Source organism: Heptranchias perlo, chromosome 30 (genome assembly GCF_035084215.1).
Source record: "Heptranchias perlo isolate sHepPer1 chromosome 30, sHepPer1.hap1, whole genome shotgun sequence".
NCBI lineage: Eukaryota > Metazoa > Chordata > Chondrichthyes > Hexanchiformes > Hexanchidae > Heptranchias > Heptranchias perlo.
Window position 1 is genome coordinate 29,263,129 of NC_090354.1, and position 21,228 is coordinate 29,284,356.

Genomic DNA, 21,228 nt, shown 5'->3' on the forward strand with positions numbered 1-21,228 from the left:
GAGGTAATGGTGTGATGTGTGGAGTGCAAGGACAGAAAGAGAGAGGCAAAAACAAAATGATTTATAACGGATTAATAAAAGAAATTCAAAGATGTTTGCAGTTGGGTTGCATGCTGCTGTGATCCAGGCATTCTTACATAGACACAGTTTATATTATCTTCAATAGGTACACAGGCAGCTTCAAATGTTTGCCGGCTTTTTGTCACTGCATTTACTTCACAACATTACTCTTTCAAGGATTTACATGGAGTATTCTCAGTGGTGTGAAACTAATACTTGGGCTGAACAAGGGATACAGTGTCTCTGTGAACGTGTCTTTGAACGTGTACATGAGGTTCATGTGGTCGGCATTGTAAAAGGACACCTGCCCGCCTTCGTAGTCGAGGTAAACTCCAATTTTTCTGGGCTTTAACCCCGAAAAGATGAGCACATGAGGCACAGAGTTTGCCAAGTAGTACTTGCTTCTTTTCTCCAATGTCCACAACCCATCTTGAGGTGATAGCAAGATTGGTGTCTTGCGTTTCACAGACTGTTTGGTCACCCCAATGATCCAGTCAGCCTTACATCCCACAAAGATTTCCCAGTAGTGTATTCCTGACGAGAAACCTTGCTTGGCCAGAACAAAGGGATGGGCACTGAATCGTGAGGCACTTGCAGGCGGTTTCTTCAGACTGTGGCTGTACGTGACGCTGCTCATGTTGTTGAAGATGAGGAGGTTCCAGTGTGCGGTCTCAGGATCTAGACTCACTGGCACTGTAGATGAATGGAACACAGAACAGACACAATGAAAAGTGAGACATTAGCTCACTTATTGAATTAACATAAGAACATAAGAACATAAGAAATAGGAGCAGGAGTAGGCCAATCGGCCCCTCGAGCCTGCTCCGCCATTCAATAAGATCATGGCTGATCTGATCCTAACCTCAAATCTAAAATCATGTCCAATTTCCTGCCCGCTCCCCGTAACCCCTAATTCCCTTTACTTCTAGGAAACTGTCTATTTCTGTTTTAAATTTATTTAATGATGTAGCTTCCACAGCTTCCTGGGGCAGCAAATTCCACAGACCTACCACCCTCTGAGTGAAGAAGTTTCTCCTCATCTCAGTTTTGAAAGAGCAGCCCCTTATTCTAAGATTATGCCCCCTCGTTCTAGTTTCACCCATCCTTGGGAACATCCTTACCGCATCCACCCGATCAAGCCCCTTCACAATCTTATATGTTTCAATAAGATCGCCTCTCATTCTTCTGAACTCCAAAGAGTAGAGTCCCAATCTACTCAACCTCTCCTCATATGTCTGCCCCCTCATCCTCATTAAGATTTGGGAATTTGTCCAATTTAAGAAGTTTGATTTTGTAGGATTCATCCACCTCTTAATCTAGATTATTACGGAGCTCTGAAAAACCTAGACAGCACAAGATATACACTGTGTCTTTACATTAAATACAAATCATTGTCAACTTGATTCCATATGATAACTCACCCACTAGTGTCACTCTCAGAAATTTCTTAACATTTGCTTTCCTGTTACTATTTTTAAAAGAGATGTATTTTCCTCCCTTTGCTGATTTCATTGGCCTTGCATTTACCTCTGCTTTTCTGGCCAGGTAAAGCAACTATGCCTTTACCAACAGTGATTTAAATCGGCCAGTGGAAAGTGGTTGAGAGCTACTCAGATTGGCTTTCGCTCCTGTCCTTGTGAGAATGCTATTCAGCAACTTCTTCCCCTGCTCCACTACCGTTGAGATTAAGGACCCACCAACGTGGAGGGTATCAAAGCTGATCACCATTGTCAGATGAAACTGTCCATTTCCTACAGTTCCAGTAATACAACACTGGCATCTACCCGACAATGTGGAAAATTGCCCAGGTATGTCCTGTCCACAAAAAGCAGAACAAATCCAATCCGACCAATTACCGCCCCATCAGTCTACTCTCAATCATCAGCAAAGTGATGGAAGGTGTCATCGACAGTGCTATCAACTGGCACTTACTCACCGATAACCTGCTCACCGATGCTCAGTTTGGGTTCCGCCAGGACCACTCGGCTCCAGACCTCATTACAGCCTTGGTCCAAACATGGACAAAAGAGCTGAATTCCAGAGGTGAGGTGAGAGTGACTGCCCTTGACATCAAGGCAGCATTTGACCTAGTGTGGCACCAAGGAGCCCCAGTAAAATTGAAATCAATGGGAATCAGGGGGAAAACTCTCCATTGGCTGGAGTCATACCTAGCACAAAGGAAGATGGTAGTGGTTGTTGGAGGCCATTCATCTCAGCCCCAGGACATTGCTGCAGGAGTTCCTCAGGGCAGTGTCCTAGGCCCAACCATCTTCAGCTGCTTCATCAATGACCTTCCCTCCATCATAAGTTCAGAAATGAGGATGTTCACTGATGATTGCACAGTGTTCAGTTCCATTCGCAACCCCTCAGATAATGAAGCAGTCCGAGCCCGCATGCAGCAAGACCTGGACAACATCCAGGCTTGGGCTGATAAGTGGCAAGTAACATTCGCACCAGATAAGTGCCAGGCAATGACCATCTCCAACAAGAGAGAGTCTAACCACCTCCCCTTGACATTCAACGGCATTACCATCGCCGAATCCCCCACCATCAACATCCTGGGGGTCACCATTGACCAGAAACTTAACTGGACCAGCCATATAAATACTGTGGCTACGAGAGCAGGTCAGAGGCTGGGTATTCTGCGGCAAGTGACTCACCTCCTGACTCCCCAAAGCCTTTCCACCCTACAAGGCACAAGTCAGGAGTGTGATGGAACACTCTCCATTTGCCTGGATGAGTGCAGCTCCAACAACACTCAAGAAGCTCGACACCATCCAGGACAAAGCAGCCCGCTTGATTGGCACCCCATCCACCACCCTAAACATTCACTCCCTTCACCACCAGCGCACAGTGGCTGCAATGTGTACCATCCACAGGATGCACCGCAGCAACTCGCCAAGGCTTCTTCGACAGCACCTCCCACACCCACGACCTCTACCACCGAGAAGGACAAGGGCAGCAGGCACATGGGAACAACACCACCTGGACATTCCCCTCCAAGTCACACACCATCGTGACTTGGAAATATATCGCCGTTCCTTCATCGTCGCTGGGTTAAAATCCTGGAACTCCCTTCCTCACAGCACTGTGGGAGAACCATCACCACACGGATTGCAGCGGTTCAAGAAGGCGGCTCACCACCACCTTCTCAAAGGCAATTACGGATGGGCAATAAATGCCGGCCTCGCCAGCAACGCCCACATCCCATGAATGAATAAAAAAAAACATGTTACTGGGCTAAGAAACACTAAATATTTATAATAGCTTCAACCTTGAGGAAGGAGCGAATCTGCTTTAGCTATAATAATGAATAAATTTGAGCCATGTCTTAATCTTGAACAAAATGTGATGCATGAAAGGCACAGATTTTTCATGTGCATGGAAAAGGAGAGAAACCATTGCTCAGTATGTGACTGAACTAAGGACTTGCAATAAGACCATTATAGTTGCTGAACTAATGATCACAAATAAAGGACAGAATAATTTGTGAAATACTAGATACATTCTCTAAGAGAAAGGCTTCTGAGAGAACAAGACCTTAACTTGGACAAAGCAGTACGGATATGTAAGACAGCACAAGGAATAATAGAACCATAGAGGTTCACAGCACAGAAAAAGGCCATTTGGCCCATTGTGTCTATAGTGGCTCTTCTCTGGAGCAATCCGAGACTAATCCGACTGCCTTGTTCTCTCCCCATAGCCTTGTAGCTTTCTCTGCTCCAAATATTTATCCAACTTTCCGTTAAAAGATGCAATGGTCTCTGCCTCAACCACTCCCTGTGGCAAAGCATTCCCTGCTCCAACAACTCTCTATGTAAAGAAATTTCTCCTAATTTCTCTCCTCACTCTTTTAGTAACAATGTTAATCTGATAACCCCTCACTGACTCCCTGACCAGAGGAAATAGCATTTCCCTGTTCACTCTATCAAAACTCTTCATAATTTTAAAAACCTCGATTAAATCTTTTCTTAGCCTTCTCTGCTCCATTGGAAATAGTCCCAGTATCTCAAGTCCTCATAACTATAGTTTCCTATTCCAAGTATCGTCTTGGTGAATCTATGCTGTACGCTCTCTATGGCTTTAACATCCTTTCTATAATGGGGTGGCCAATCCTGCAGAATGTACTCTAACTGTGGCCGTACCAATGTTTTGTATAAATTCATCAATATGTCTTTACTCTTGTACTCTATGCTCCTAATTATAAACCCAAAATTCTATTGACTTTTTTATGACTTTATCCACCTGCACACTCACTTTCAGGAGATGTGTATTTGAATACCTAGGTGTCTCTGTTTATTCATTCCCTTCAGTGTCTCTCCATTAGGCGCATACTTCTGTTCCTGGTTTTTCCTCTCCACCTCCCCCCCCCAAATGTATAACCTCATACATAGCCATATTGAATTAGATCTGCCACTTGTCTGCCATGCTGCTAACTTGTCTGTGTCTTCCCAATGTCCTTTACAGTCTGCCTCATTGTTAGACAAATCTCCCCCTTTTGTGTCAACAGCAAATTTTGAGATTGTGTTCCCTGTACCCAAGTCCAAGTCATCTATAAATACCGAGAACAACACAGACTCCTGGGTACACCACTTCCAACCTTTCTCCAGTCCAAGCAACACCCTTTGTTCCTGTCTGTCAACTAGCTTTCTATCCATGCTGCTACATCACTTCTTATACCATACACCTGGATTTTTCCAGCAAGCCCCTTGTGTTCAAATCCCTTCATGGCCTCGCCCCTCCATATCTCTGCAACCTCCTCCAGCCCTGCAACCCTCCAAGATCTCTGCACTCCTCCAATTCTGGTGTCTTGAGCATCCCTGATGGGATAATGGGGACCACAGTTTGCAAGTGCTAAGTTCAGACAGTTTGAGACTTGGAGGAGTAATTTTTCCCCCATTGAGTGGATTCTATAATGGATGGGCAGTCCGTTCTGCCAGATTACTGCCCAGGCGGTGACAGTGAGCCTCCTTCTTGAACCGCTGCAGTCCGTGTGGTGAAGGTTCTCTCACAGTGCTGTTAGGTAGGGAGTTCCAGGCTTTTGACCCAGCGACGATGAAGGAACGGCGATATATGTCGAAGTCAGGATGGTGTGTGATTTGGAGGGGAACGTGCAGGTGATGTTGTTCCCACATACCCGCTGCCCCTGTCCTTCTAGGTGGTGGGGGTCGCGGGTTTGGGAGGTGCTGTCGAAGAAGCCTTGGCGAGTTGCTGCAGTGCATCCTGTAGATGATACACACTGCAGCCACAGTGCGCCTGTGGAGGAGGGAGAGGATGTTTGAGGTGGTGGATGGGGTGCCGATCGGATGGGGTGCCGATAAAATGGGTTGCTTTGTCCTGGATGGTGTTGAGCTTCTTGAGTGTTGTTGGAGCTGCACTCATCCAGGCAAGTGGAGAGTATTCCATTACACTCCTGACTTGTGCCGTGTGGATGTTGGAGAGGCTTTGGGGAATTACGGGGTGAGCCAATCATCGCAGAATACCCAGCCTCTGACCTGCTCTGGTAGCCACAGTATTTATGTGCCTGGTTCAGTAGAGTTTCTGGGGTAATGGCAATCCCCAGGATGTTGATGGTGGGGGATTCGGCGATGGTAATGCCATTGAATGTCAAGGGGAGGTGGTTAGATTCTCTCTTGTTGGAGATGGTTATTGCCTGGCACTTGTGTGGTGCGAACGTTACTTGCCACTTATCAGCCCAAGCCTGGATGTTGCCCAGGGTTAGGGTTAGCTGAATGTGGGCATGGACTGCTTCAGTCTGAGGAATTGTGAGTGGAGCTGAGCACTGTACAAATATACTACGCAAAAACTGGGTGGGTGGGGGTGGGGTGAAGGGAAGGAGTTTCTGAACATCGTGCTCTGAGGACCATCAGTAACAATCTAATTGCTTTGTTATAAATCATTTTCTCACCTATATTAAAACCGATTTCATTGACCATTTTTTTCCAGGAATTGTACATCATTAGGAATTTGTACTTGGCACTGTCTATCTTTACTGACACATCCTTGGGATCAGAAATAGTCATTTTAACTCTAGAAAAAGGATTTAAAAGTTAAATATTAGATCGACAAATGGGACAAGTCCAAACAAACGGATAGCCAGTGTAAAAATGGAGTTACCTTTCTTGTGTAGTTTTCAGCTTCTGGAAAAAAAAACACACATTAATATTAATATGTTCATCATCACAAGAGGAAGGTGTGAATAGCTGAAGTTCGCCGGCCTCTTTCAACCAAACAGAATTTTCAGCTTCACTTTGTTTTATGTATTTTTTTAAAATCCCACCCTCCCCTGGTGAGGCTTTTCACTGATTCCACAGAAACTTTTTTTCAACTAGCACTGAGAAAATACTAATTACTGACCTTATTTTGGTGGGGGGAGATTTAGTGCAGTAAAATGGAACACTTTCCTGATTCCATTCAACATCAGCATCAAACATTCCCAGATTACAGCACGGCTTAGATACAGAGTAAAGCTCCCTCTACACCGTCCCATCAAACACTCCCACGGCAGGTACAGCACGGGTTAGATACAGAGTAAAGCTCCCTCTACACTGTCCCATCAAACACTCCCAGGGCAGGTACAGCAAGGGTTAGATACAGAGTAAAGCTCCCTCTACACCGTCCCATCAAACACTCCCAGGGCAGGTACAGCACGGGTTAGATACAGAGTAAAGCTCCCTCTACACTGTCCCATCAAACACTCCCAGGGCAGGTACAGCAAGGGTTAGATACAGAGTAAAGCTCCCTCTACACTGTCCCATCAAACACTCCCAGGGCAGGTACAGCACGGGTTAGATACAGAGTAAAGCTCCCTCTACACTGTCCCATCAAACACTCCCAGGGCAGGTACAGCAAGGGTTAGATACAGAGTAAAGCTCCCTCTACACCGTCCCATCAAACACTCCCAGGGCAGGTACAGCAAGGGTTAGATACAGAGTAAAGCTCCCTCTACACCGTCCCATCAAACACTCCCAGGGCAGGTACAGCACGGGTTAGATACAGAGTAAAGCTCCCTCTACACTGTCCCATCAAACACTCCCAGGGCAGGTACAGCAAGGGTTAGATACAGAGTAAAGCTCCCTCTACACTGTCCCATCAAACACAGCCTGGGTTTCAATGTACCTCAGCACTGAGAGGATAGTGCCCCCTATAGTGTTTTGTGCATGTACCCAAGTGATACATCTTTGTGGCCTCTCCTAGTGAGATTGCCCATTCAATACCAATTTTTCTTGTGCTGTAGATTCATGTCCACCAGAAAATGGTTGGTAGTGAACTTATTAATGTCAAACATGCATTGGACGGATTCACTGAGCTGGTTAGTGAGACTCAAGTGGTGGTTTCACTGTGAAACTCTATCGGGTTCGTCCCTCATGACATCTAGTTTCATTTAGCAGAATGTGGAAGAATTCGTATTGGCCCAGAAGTGTTAATATTTTTTTTTAAATCCCCAAAACTTGGCATTGACTATGTGTCAGATTGGTGCCGGGCTCACCACGGACTGGTGCCGGGCTCACCACGGAATGGTGCCGGGCTCACCACGGACTGGTGCCGGGCTCACCACGGACTGGTGCCGGGCTCACCACGGACTGGTGCTGGGTTCAGAACCTCTCACTTGCCTACACTTAGCTGTGGCTGTGAATTCAAGAGGTTTATAAATAGCAACTAATCGACTGAGTATAAAATACTGTTATAAAATAAAATTGGTCTCTCCAGGTGAGTGATGTCAGTGGTGGTGAACGGAACATTCCACACAACCACCACATGCCCCCTGGCCAAGGGCTGGGTGTAACAGGGCACATGACCTTCCTCCTATCCTCTCCAGTATTGTTTGGCGCTGGATGCTTGAGGCGTGTGAGATATGCCTTGTTAGTAAATTTCTTCCACCCGCACTCCTCGTGTGGCGATAAACCCAACTTCCCTATGTCACTTCCCTGACACTGTGACTGAATTTGGAAAAGTGACGATCACAAGCGTAAGCCGGTGTCCTGTTTCTCACAACAGGTTTTAACACCCGCCAATTTACAATGCAACTCAAGGAGTTGACGGTAATGGGGGCAGGGGTGGGGAATGGATTGCTGCCGATGTGCGTGACTAGGCTGTAAAATACTTAACCATTAGGAAGAGTATGGCATCTTCTTGAATAAGGTCCTCACTGACTGCTTGAATGGTATCTGATAATGAAGTGGATTCGAAGGTCAGCTGCATAATGATTTCCTCCAGCACCGTGAAGCGTTGCCAGGCGTCATTGTGGAGTTCCTGCATAATATTCTCTTCTTCCATTCTCAGGAACTCGTGAAGACGCACAAAGACCCTCCCAATGCGCTGCTCTGTCAATGATACCTCATCCTAGAGACAGTGACCACAACACACAGCGTTGAAATGGCAAGGTGGAGGAGGAAGGAGGGTAAGAGTGAGAGAGCAGGACAGAAGGAGAAAAGAGACACCACAACTTCTGGTATAAAATTCTACAGCTGGGTTAAGGTTGCCTCCCACCCAGTTTGGGTCTGGTTTTCGATTTATATAGAATTTACAGCATCGAAACAGGCCATTCGGCCCAGCTGGTCTGTGCCGGTGTTTATGCTCCACATGAGCCTCTTCCCACCCTACTTCATCTAACCCTATCTATATATCCTTCTATTACTTTCTCCCTCATGTACTTATCTAGCTTCCCCTTAAATGCATCTCTGCTAGTCGCCTCAACTACTCCTTGTGGTAGCGAGTTCCACATTTTAACCACTCTCTGGGTAAAGAAATGTCTCCTCAATTCTTTATTGGACTTAGAAAATCATTATATGATTAGGAATCCATTATTAAGGAAGTGGTAACAGGGAACTTAGAAAATCATAATATGATTAGGCAGAGTCAACATGGTTTTATGAAAGGGAAATCATGTTTGACAAATTTATTAGAGTTTTTTGAGGATGTAAACAGCAGGGTAGATAAAGGGGAACCAGTAGATGTAGTATATTTGGATTTTCAAAAGGCATTCGATAAGGTGACACATGCAAGATAAGGGCTCATGCGGTTGGGGGTAATACATTAGCATGGATAGAGGATTGGTTAACGGACATAAAACAGAGAGTAAGGGTAAATAGGTGATTTTCAGTTTGGCAGGCTGTAACTAGTGGGGTGCCGCAAGGATCAGTGCTTGGGCCTTAGCTATTTAGGATCTACATTAATGACTTAGATGAAGAGACCGAGTGTAATGTATCCAAGTTTGCTGACGATACAAAGCTAGGTGGGAAAGTAAGCTGTGAGGAGGACACAAAGAGTCTGCAAAGGGATAGGTTAAGTGAGTTTGGCATGAAGGTGGCAGATGGAGTATAATGTAGGGAACTGTGAGGTTATTCACTTTGGTAGGAAGAATAGAAAAACAGAATATTTTTTAAATGGTGAGAAGCTATTAAATGTTGGTTTTCAGAGAGATTTGGGTGTCTTCGTACAAGAAACACAAAAAGTTAGCATGCAGGTATAGCAAGCAATTAGGAAGGCAAATGGCATGTTGGCCTTTATTGCAAGGGGGTTGGAATACAAGAGTAAGGAAATCTTACCACAATTGTACAGGGCTTTGGTGAGACCTCACCTGGAGTTTGGTTTCCTTATCTAAGGAAGGATATACTTGCCTTAGAGGCGGTGCAACAAAGGTTCACTAGAGTTATGAGAGGGTTGTCCTGTGAGGAGAGATTGAGTAGAATGGGCCTATACTCTCTGGAGTTTAGAAGAATGAGAGGCGATCTCATTGAAACATATAAGATTCTGAGGGGGCTTGACAGGGTAGATGCTGAGAGATTGTTTCCCCTGGCTGGAGAGTCTAGAACTAGGGGGCATAGTCTCAGGATAAGGGGTCAGCCATTTAAGACTGAGATGAGGAGGCATTTCTTCATGCATTGGGTTGTGAATCTTTGGAATTCTCTACCCCAGGGGGCTGTGGATGGTGAGTCGTTGAGTGTATTCAAGGCTGAGATAGATTGATTCTTGGACTCTAGGGGAATCAAGGGATACGGGGATCGGGCGGGAAGGTGGAGTTGAGGTCAAAGATCAGCCATGATCGTATTGAATTGCAGAGCAGGCTCGAGAGGCCATATGGCCTACTCTTGCTCCTATTTCTTATGTTCTTATTAGTGACTATTTTATATTTATGGCTCCTAGTTTTGGACTCCCCCTTAAGTGGAAACATCATCTCTAAGTCTACCCTATTGAACACCTTCATAGTTTTAAAGACCTCTATCAGGTCACCCCTCACTCTTCTATTTTCTAGAAAGGAGTTCCAGCCTGTTCATTGGACCGCCTTAAAATGATGAAATGATGCACCGATGCCAAAGCCCAGTTCTGTTTAGCTCTGAGTCTCACTGTGTGGAGACAGTGATTTGTTCAATTAATGTTTATTGACAGCAAAACAAACATTGGACGTACAGGCAAGCCCCACAAAACCTGGAAAAGCCGACATACAGCTTCAAAAAAAGTTGGTAACTCAAAAAAAAACCCAACTACCTGCAACTGGAAAACAGTTCTGAACAAAGGCCTATGACCAAGGTCACTGCTTCAGGAGACTTGACTAAGTTAATTGATTTTTTTACTACATTGGATTATAGGATTTTTACTACTATTTTGGGATCAGATTGGCTTTCTGTGAAAACTGAAATCCAATGGCCTCGTGTATGACATTCAGGAGTACGGTAGGGCAGTGGTTCTGTTACTGGACCAGTAACCCTGAGAACGAGAGTTCAAATCCCACCATGGCAACTTGAGAATTTGAATTCAGTTTTTAAAAACCTGGAAATAAAAAGCTGGTGTCAGTGACCATGAAGCTATTGGATTGTCGTTAATAAATGTCGGATTTGCTGGTGTCGCCTACATCCCGAGAATGAATTTAAAAAACAAAAAAAAAATCCAGTGAGACGTATACATGTGACTTATATCCAATCAGTCGTATTATGGTGGTAGAAATTGAAAAGTGGTGGTTTTAATGGTGTATTTAGAAAGTTTTGATGGTGCAATATTTATTTTTTACTGGTCTGGGGTATGACATCCAGGAAATTTTCAATCTTGACACTTTCGCAGCATTTCCAGTATTTTGCAGTGTAGTGAGATTCAGCATTTGAAACCAATAATAAATTACTCTGCATTATATATTAAATATTAAAAGTAGTTGTTACATATTGTAATTGACTTGATTTTTGCACCATCAGAAGGTAATTGTGAAGTTCACTCAAACCATTGAGACTATTAAAAAAAATTCAACGCAGCAATTTTCAGTCACATTCTAGAGTCAGATCAACACAAAATTCAACCCATAGCCCCTTGAAACACTATGGCCGGGAATTTAATCAGAGCTGCTCCCACTCTGCACCACCTTCGCTGGAATTGTGGAGGAAAACTGGTTTACGCGGGTAAGGATGTCAGCTGTGACTTGGTGGGTAGCCCTCTCACCTCAGAGTCAGAAGGTTGTGGGTTCAAGTCTCACAAGAGCACAAAATCCAGGCTGACACTCCAGTGCAGTGAGGGAGTGCTGCACTGTCGGAGGTGCCGTCTTTCAGATGAGATGATAAACCGACGCCCCCTCCCAGGTGGACGGAAAAGATCCCATGGCATTATTTCGAAGAAGAGCAGAGGAGTTCTCCCCGGTGTCCTGGCCAATATTTATCCCTCAACCAACATCACTAATACAGATTATCTGCTCATTATCACATTGCTGCCGCATTTCCTACATTACAACAGTGACTACACTTCAGAAGTACTTATTTGTTATTTTTATTAATGATTTGGATGAGAATTTAGGAGGCATGGTTAGTAAGTTTGCAGATGACACCAAGATTGGTGGCATTGTGGACAGTGAAGAAGGTTATCTAGGATTGCAATGGGATCTTGATAAATTGGGCCAGTGGGCCGATGAATGGCAGATGGAGTTTAATTTAGATAAATGTGAGGTGATGCATTTTGGTAGATCGAATCGGACCAGGACCTACTCCGTTAATGGTAGGGCGTTGGGGAGAGTTATAGAACAAAGAAATCTAAGAGTACAGGTTCATAGCTCCTTGAAAGTGGAGTCACAGGTGGATAGGGTGGTGAAGAAGGCATTCAGCATGCTTGGTTTCATTGGTCAGAACATTGAATACAGGAGTTGGGATGTCTTGTTGAAGTTGTACAAGACATTAGTAAGGCCACACTTGGAATACTGTGTACAGTTCTGGTCACCCTATTATAGAAAGGATATTATTAAACTAGAAAGAGTGCAGAAAAGATTTACTGGGATGCTACCGGGACTTGATGGTTTGACTTATAGGGAGAGGTTGGATAGACTGAGACTTTTTTCCCTGGAGAGTAGGAGGGTTTAGGGGTGATCTTATAGAAGTCTATAAAATAATGAGGGGCATAGATAAGGTAGATAGTCAAAATCTTTTCCCAAATGTAGGGGAGTCTATAACGAGGGGACATAGATTTAAGGTGAGAGGGGAGAGATACAAAAGGGTCCAGAGGGGCATTTTTTTCACGCAAAGGGTGGTGAGTGTCTGGAACGAGCTGCCAGAGGCAGTAGTAGAGGCGGGTACAATTTTGTTTTTTAAAAAGCATTTGGACAGTTACATAGGTAAGGTGGGTATAGAGGGATATGGGCCAAGTGCAGGCAATTGGGACTAGCTTAGTGGTATAAACTGGGCGACATGGACATGTTGGGCCGAAGGGCCTGTTTCCATGTTGCAAACTTCTATGATTCTAAATGGCAGTAAAGTGCTTTGGGACATCCTGAGGTCGTGAAAGGCACTACATAAATGCAAGTCTGTTTTATTTTTCTTTCAATGTCAGTCGAGAGTGGCCATCGGTCCCTGGCCTCCGAGCCGAGTGTCCGACACTCATGGTAGGATATAGTTCCATGGGTGGGATACAGTTCTATGGGACAAGCAGCCCTCCAGTACCTGGCCCACATGGCCATCCATTCACATGTAACCTTAACTATTGACAGGCTACTCGATCAAGGCATTGAACCCAGCTCCTATTGTCCACTCACCCAACATCCACATTCTCTAGTCTGAGTCACTAGCTAGTAGTCAAGAGCAGGAACCTTCACTGATTTCCCCAGGGACACCTAATATGGTAATAAATTACTGATATTTTTTGATGGTGTCACTGACAGTATGTTGCAGTTGCTGTTTAACCCTGCTGTGCTCACTCAACGTGTGTTGCTTATAAGGATCAATTAAATATAATGGATATGGAGAACAGCTCAGAAACTGTAGGATGGAGCGTTGCTAGGCAGATTAGCTCAGCAAGGAATATCACAATGCGTGGGGAACCGTAAACATGCTCGTCTCTGAGCCAAAGGATCTGATTGATCATTGTTGCTGTCTGAGAAGATCTGAGCAAGAGTTGGGCCAACCTCCTAGGAGAGAGGCGGAACATCCTAGCTTCTGACTGAGATTGGTATTACGTGCTACTGATGTCATGGGCCAGGCCATAGCCATGTTCAATACTCACGCACCATCAACTGAGTCAGATTCTCCTCATAATTGGATTTTTTTACTTGGTGATTGTCGTGCTTCATTTTCAGTGATTCCAGGGTTGTTGCTAGTTCATTCTGCAAAAAAAAAATGATCCGCATCTTAGTGACACTTTCACCGCTCTGAAAAATAATTTGCAAAATACAAATGGGTGACCCTCAAATCCACATCAAGACCACATAAATGGGAATTGAAAGGCCCCATCTTTCCTTACATAGAAATTACAACACAGAAACAGGCCATTCGGCCCAACTGGTCTATGCCGGTGTTTATGCACCACATGAGCCTCCTCCCACCTTACTTCATCTCACCCTATCAGGATATCCTTCTATTCCTTTCTCCCATGTGTTTATCTAGCTTCCCCTTAAATGCATCTATGTTAGTCGCCTCAACCACTCCTTGTGGTAATGAATTCCGCATTCTAACCACTCTCTGGGTAAAGAAGTTTCTCCTGAATTCCCTATTGGATTTTTAGTGCTTGAACAATAGACACTAGACACTATGAGCAGTTGAATTACTTCAGGTTTTTACTCGTTCCTCCCTCTAACTGGCAAGTTTCTAAGAAAACCTAGGGGCATGCTGCATTTTCAATTACTCACATGCGTCTTGCAGGGCAAGGTAGACACATAGATGTCAACTTCTGTGCTCTCCAACATCTCAGCACTATTCATCTGCCTGCAGGAAAAGGCTGCACAGCAAGAGCAAATGAGCAGGAGAGGATGGGCCTAAACTACTGACCTTTGAGTCAATGAGCAAAGGGAACTTGGGTGTGGAAGACTGTGACAAATTCCTGATCATCTCACTGTGTGTTTAGGCAGATAAGAGCAGGAATAGCATTGTGGGTAAATAGATAGAAATGAGTAATTTGCGTTTTGTATAAATTTAAAGGGTAAGACTCGCTCCACTTTGTCTAGGTTTTGGGAGAGAGAGCTTTAGTCCTTCATGCCAGGCTGTTTGTGTGTTTAGACCAGGAAGATATTGTTGTGGAGGCATGAACATTCATTGTGGAACTGTATCTTTCAGAGGAGCCATTTGGGCTGTAAATTCAATCTGCATTACCTGGAATTGCTGTGAACGGCAGGAAAATCAAAGCAAGTTAGAGTAGTGATAGACTTCAAAGAGGATATAGACAGGCTGGTGAAATGGGCGGATACGTGGCAGATGAAGTTTAATGCAGAAAAATGCAGAGTGATACATTTTGGTATGAAGAACGAGGAGAGGCAATATAAACCGGAGGGCACAACTCTAAAAGGGGTACAGGAACAGAGATCTGGGGGTATATGTGCACAAATATTTGAAGGTGGCAGGGCAGGTTGAGAATGCGGTTAAGAAAGCATATGGGATCCTGGGCTTTATAAATAGAGGCATAGAGTACAAAAGTATGGAAGTCATGATGAACCTTTATAAAACACTGGTTCGACCACAACTGGAGTATTGTGTCCAGTTCTGAGCACCGCCCAGGAAAGATGTGAAGGCCTTAGAGAGGGTGCAGAAAAGACTTACTAGAATGATTCCAGGGATGAGAGACTTTAGTTACGTGGATAGACTGGAGAAGCTGGGGTTGTTCTCCTTAGAACAGAGACGGTTGCGAGGAGATTTGATAGAGGTATTCAAAATCAAGAAGGGTCTGGACAGAATTGATAGAGAGAAACTGTTCCCATTGGCGGAAGGGTCAAGAACCAGAGGACATAGATTTAAGGTGATTGGCAAAAGAACCAAAGGTGACATGAGGGAAAACTTTTTCACACATTGAGTGGTTAGGATCTGGAATGCACTGCCAGAGGAGGTGGTGGAGGCAGATTTAATTGTGGCCTTCAAAAGGGAACTGGATAAGTACCTGAAAGGCAAAAATTTGCAGGGCTACGGGGATAGGGCAGGGGTGTGGGACTAGCTGGATTGCTGTTGCAGAGAGCAGGCATGGACTCAAAGGGCTGAATGGCCTCCTTCCGTGCTGTAACCTTTCTATGATTCTATGATTCAAGTGGGACTATCCTGGGCCCTGAGGATCCCAGCATGTCCCCGGTGCAAAGGAACCGCCAGCTTGAGCTGGAGAGAGTTACAAACTGGTGGTAAAGCAGCTTCGCCATGTTTACTGCTGTTTGGGCAGAGTGTGGTTTACTGCTGCTATTGGATCAAAACTCATGCTGCTGTCAGTGTGTCTGACACTTCATTTTTATAAATAAGTCTAATTAGTTCATTCGGAACCCGAGCCACGTGAGAATGTGTTGTGCTGATATTACTGTCATCCGGAGTGACTTGGAGAGCAATATGAAGGGCACAGAGCAGCTAGAATTGTGTGAGTCTGAAAGGGTGCAGAATCACTGCAGGGACAGGAAACTGAGAGGTTGCAGATTCTTTGGAGGATGTGAGGTCCACATACAGTAAGGGAGGGGAGATAGCTGAAAGAGAGAACAACTTATTGAGGATCCCCATAACTTTTATCACACTGTCACCAGTGAGTTTATGTCAGGTACGTATTCCGGCTGTAAGGCTCTGCCAAGCTCAAGGGAAGGACTGTCCTCCCCTCTACTCACTCACTGTCACACAGGGACTTACTGAATCCCAGAACGTGACACACTGTTTGATGGGGTGAATTGCAGCCAGTGTTCCAGCACACGTTCCTATTCTGTTTCTATTGGTCCAAGAACTTTATCTTCTGCTTTGTTCAGTGATGTTTAGGGATGAGGGAATTCAATAAGTCCCCGCTACCCTTGGCAACCAGACAGGTCAGCATGAGTACAATGAACATGCGATTTATGGAGCCTGCACTGTGTGAGATACAATCAATTGTTGAAGGACGCTGGGTGGCAATAGGTATTGTTCATTGGAAGCAGCCAGTCCTGCAACCTGAACATCCTGGCCCCCTCTCCCTCCCCATTCGTCTGCTCCCTCTCCCTCTCCTCCTCTCCCTCACCCACCCCCTCTCTCTTCCCCCTCTTGCTTCTCTCCTTTCCCCTCTCCTCTCTCCTCTTTCCCTTCTCCCTTCTCCCCTCCCCCTCCATATCCCTTCCCTCTTCTCCCCCTTCCTCTCCCTTCTCCTCTCTCCCTCTTTCTCTCCCTTCCCTCCTTCTCCCTTCCCCCTCCCCCTTTCCCTTCTCCCTTCTCCCTCCCCCTTTCCCTTCTCCTCTCTTGCTTCCCCTTCTCCCCTCTCCCTTCCCCTTCCCTCCTCTCCCCTCTCCCTTCCCCTTCCCTCCTTTCCCCTCTCCCTTCCCCCTTCTCCCCTCTCCCTTCTCCCCTCACCCTTCCCTCTCTCCCCCTCTCCCCTGTTCCCTTTTCCTCTCCCTCTCTCCATCTCTCCCTTTTCCCCTCTCCTCTCTCCCCTCTCCCCTCCCCCTTTCACTTCTCCCTCCCTTCTCCCACACTCCCCCCCCTCACCCCCCCCACTCCTCGCCCCTCTTTGTTTGGACCTGCATCCCATTACTTTCAGCATCCAGCGACATGCTGATCCCTCTTTGAATGCAGCAGGCAGTATTGATTTTACAAACCTCTGGTGGACTAGAGAGCAGCACCAGGCTGCACGGTCCAGGTAACGGAACAGCTGCATCATTGTCCCAATGGTGGGCTCCACCATAACTCGGGTGGAGGTTTCTAATCAGAGTCAGGAGCCGCTGATGCAAAGGGTAGTCCTTGTCTCCCAAGAACAATCCGTGCTCTCGGCTCATTCAAAACAGCGCAGGCATTGTAAACATCTGCAGAAAAACCCAACATGGGTCCTTTCTGAATAAATGAAACCAGCTTCACGTTAATGAAGGGGTGTCTCTCCCTGATCATGTATGAAGGGGTGTCTCACCCTGATCATGTATGAAGGGGTGTCTCTCCCTGATCATGTATGAAGGGGTGTCTCTCCCTGATCGTGTATGAAGGGGTGTCTCTCCCTGATCGTGTATGAAGGGGTGTCTCTCCCTGATCATGTATGAAGGGGTGTCTCTCCCTGATCATGTATGAAGGGTGTCTCTCCCTGATTGTGTATGAAGGGGTGTCTCTCCCTGATCATGTATGAAGGGGTGTCTCTCCCTGATTGTGTATGAAGGGGTGTCTCTCCCTGATCATGTATGAAGGGGTGTCTCTCCCTGATTGTGTATGAAGGGGTGTCTCTCCCTGATCATGTATGAAGGGGTGTCTCTCCCTGATTGTGTATGAAGGGGTGGCTCTCCCTGATCATGTATGAAGGGGTGTCTCACCCTGATCATGTATGAAGGGGTGTCTCTCCCTGATCATGTATGAAGGGTGCCTCTCCCTGATCGTGTATGAAGGGGTGTCTCTCCCTGATCATGTATGAAGGGGTGTCTCTCCCTGATTGTGTATGAAGGGGTGTCTCTCCCTGATCATGTATGAAGGGGTGTCTCTCCCTGATCGTGTATGAAGGGTGCCTCTCCCTGATCGTGTATGAAGGGGTGTCTCTCCCTGATCGTGTATGAAGGGGTGTCTCTCCCTGATTGTGTATGAAGGGGTGTCTCTCCCTGATCATGTATGAAGGGGTGTCTCTCCCTGATCGTGTATGAAGGGTGCCTCTCCCTGATCGTGTATGAAGGGGTGTCTCTCCCTGATCGTGTATGAAGGGTGCCTCTCCCTGATCATGTATGCATTGGGGTTGACATGAGGTGTCCTGATGACTGGACGCTTGGAAAGCCTACCAGCTCGGTAAAACTCGGTGCCTTCTCCACTTGCTCTGTCCTGTCCACTGGGAAGTTGGCAAACAAGGCATCAGTGACTTGGTATGTGCAGGAATGATCAGGGTTGATTATGATGATAGATGGCCCATTAGCACTCAATGGATTTTGTGAGCTTCCCCTTTCTCCAGAGGTACATCATCTTGAAACCTCCCCTGGACAGAGTTGTTGTCACAGGCACCCACTCTCAAAATATAAACCCATTATTTGCCCAGGAACTATTTGAAGTCTTTCACTTCATAATTGTTGAATTAAAGCTTACAACTTGAGCTACAGTGGTGAGTCCACTGCCTCACAGCATTGCCCAGCTCATTGGTGTCATTCCCTGAGCTGGAATGGACCGTCGTTAGCAAAGTGGCTCCGATGACTCAATCACCTGATTCCACCACTAAGGCCACAACCAATGAATAAATACAGCAATTATTACAATAGGATAGGGTAGTGAAGGAAAAAGCTCCAGAATAACTGAAAAGACATTGGATTCTGTGTAGGCATGGAGTTGGGGTCAAAGGTTTCTCGGAGTTAGTTGGGCCTTTGTGCTGTGACCCCCATAATTTAGTATTATCAAAGATTCTATTTAAAAAAAAAAAAATTTCTTGGGATATGGGCGACATTGGCAAAGCCCTATTTACTGCCCATCTCTAGTTGGCCTGAAGGCACGAAGAGGCAGCTCCATAGTGTGGGACATAGTGTGGGAAATGTAGGCCAGACCAGGTAGGCGTGGCAGGTTTCCTTCCCTGAAGGACATCAGTGAACCAGTTGGGTTTTTACAACAATCCGGCAGATTTTATGATCGTTATCTGGTGCCAGTCCACAAAGGACCAGTTGTGAATTCAGTTTCACAACTTGCCATGGTGGGAATTGAATTTGTGATCTCTGTCTTGTTAGTACAGTACCGTAACCACTAGGCGGCTTTATTTGTGAACGGCTGTAATAAGCATTCTGATAGACTCTGTATTAATAGCCCTGATTTGCCTATTACAGCTCAAAGCGAGTCGGCCCCTCGATTCCACCCTCCCAAGTTACCTTATAGTATCGAGCAGCTTCATTGATGGGATAAACTCGATGGTTCTTGTGCTTATTTGAATCCCTGCAGATGAGGCAAATTAACTCTTGGTCATCTTCACAAAAGAGCTTGAGCTTCTCCTTGTGCTGAGGACACATGTCGTAATCCTTGGGGTAAAACCCAAGTGTAGAGGCATCCGGGCTCAACGACCAAAGAAGCACGATTACAAAAATGAGGATGACTAGAAGCAAGAATCCAAAATTATTGTCTCCACTGGACTCGGTTTCTTCTGAGCTGTTCTCTTTCTTTGACTGAAGTATCTCGACCACACAGGCCAGTGTGCGATTAGTTCTCAAGGTGCCCGAGGAGTACTGTCGACACAATGGGCAGATAGAAGTTTCCTCCCTGTCCCAATACTCTGTTATACAGGGTCTGCAGAAGTCATGTTCACACTCTGTGGTGACTGGATCTTTAAATGTATCCAGACATATCGAGCATGAGAATTGGTTTCTGATGTCGTCTTCTACAGACATGATGGGAGTTAATCTGTGCTAAGTTCAGCAGCTTGGTGCTGTCTCGCTCTTCCTGCTTCCAATCTCCCAGTTCCAACATACGGAGAAACCTGCTATCCCTGTGTTCACAAGAAAAACATGAGACAGTCTCATTACATGGATGAGGTTATATAAACTCCATTGTCTGCCTCTTGCCAGCTCCAAGCCACACTGACTAACTCTTAAGCTCCAGGGTCACTCCTTCCTGTTTGCACAGACCCGGGAATCCATAGCTAGGCTCTGGCCCGTCACTCACAAGCCCGCTCTGTGACCTGCCCTCCTTGTGCTGACTGGCGTAATGTCGGCTTAAAAAAAAGATTTGGAAATAGAAGGACGTTTTCCCTCCCTGATTAGAGTCTCTCTTTCCTGACCTTTCCTCTGTTCACTGTGGCCTTATGAGGACAGTGCACTGGAATCCTTTTGAGGGTTTTTCTTTCCCTTGTATGGATTGGGATTCTTGGAAATGGTGGGAAGCCCAGGCACCCCTCCTGAAAATGGAACGTGGCCCCAGGCCTCCTGCTGGACCGGGAGTTGGTGGGGATAGCAGGGCAGTCATTGCAGACTGGGAGTGATAGTTTCCAGCAGCTCACTCACTGTCAGGACCAGCAGGTGAGCTGATTGCTGATCTTTCTGGTTCTGGAGTGTTTTCAGGGTGAAGGAGCACCTCCACCTGTGCTGATTTCATGGACCTTCCCGACCCCCCTCAAGCATGTCATACCCCACACTGCCCGGCCCTGAGTACTGGCACCTCCCCCTATTTTACATTGGGACCGGAACTTTGGCTGAGAACAGCAGCCCTCTGTTCTGTCCAGTTCTGGACCTAACTGTGACCTTGTTCCCTTTCTGTCAATTCCCACTCCCTAACCCCCACTCTTTCTCTCAACCCCAATGAAAAGAAGAAATAAAAATAATGAATACTCCACACGTTCTTTCCTTTGCTCATATTTACATCCATTAAATTATTTAAGTACACAGTGTTATTTGTGTTCTCTAATTAAATAGTTTTTAAAGACTCATTGAGACTCTATGTTCTAAATCTAAGGATAATGAGTTTGAATCTTGAATCCAATGATTGGAACATCATGATCTTTAAAAGGAACCACCCCGAGAGTCTTGTTTAACCCGATGTTGAAGTGTCCCGAGCTTCTCCTCACTTTATTCCCTCAGACTCGAGGGCTGAGGCTGCTCTTCAGACAGGAGGTGGGGAATGGGCTACAGTTCAGGCTGGGTTCAGGGCAGAACTGAGAGGCTGAGGGGCTTGGGGTTCAGCATTGAGCTGCTGTGAGAGGGATGAGGAGATAGGGGTCAGGTTAAGTTTTGCTGATTGGGAAGGCTGATGATGAATGGGCTGAGGCCTCACTGTGGTCTGTAATTTTTTGTAAAGACCTTTCTGGTGGGGACTGGGATTGTGGAGCTGGAACTAATGGAGGAGGCACAACCAAAAGGGCCGG

The 21,228-nt window shown here is 45.9% G+C and overlaps 1 protein-coding gene across 1 annotated transcript; it reads right to left on the reverse strand.

Moving 5' to 3' along the window:
* Positions 1-232: 232 nt before the first annotated feature.
* LOC137300079 (nuclear factor 7, brain-like) lies at positions 233-19,759 on the reverse strand. Its single transcript, XM_067969174.1, has 6 exons — positions 19,247-19,759; positions 13,532-13,627; positions 8,170-8,403; positions 6,178-6,200; positions 5,969-6,090; positions 233-753 (listed from the first exon to the last, which is right to left on the reverse strand). Exons 1-6 carry the CDS (start codon positions 19,757-19,759, stop codon positions 233-235), a joined length of 1,509 nt encoding a protein of 502 aa, XP_067825275.1.
* Between the last annotated feature and the right edge of the window lie 1,469 nt (positions 19,760-21,228).

Excerpts from the sequence above, each read along its gene's own strand:
- LOC137300079 (XM_067969174.1), bottom strand. The coding sequence starts at position 19,759 with ATGTCTGTAGAAGACGACATCAGAAACCAATTCTCATGCTCGATATGT. Across the intron at positions 13,628-19,246 it reads AAGCTGCTCGATACTATAAG|AATGAACTAGCAACAACCCT; the intron begins GTAACTTGGGAG and ends TTTTTTTTGCAG. Across the intron at positions 6,201-8,169 it reads ATGCCATACTCTTCCTAATG|AAGCTGAAAACTACACAAGA; the intron begins GTTAAGTATTTT and ends TTTTTTTTCCAG.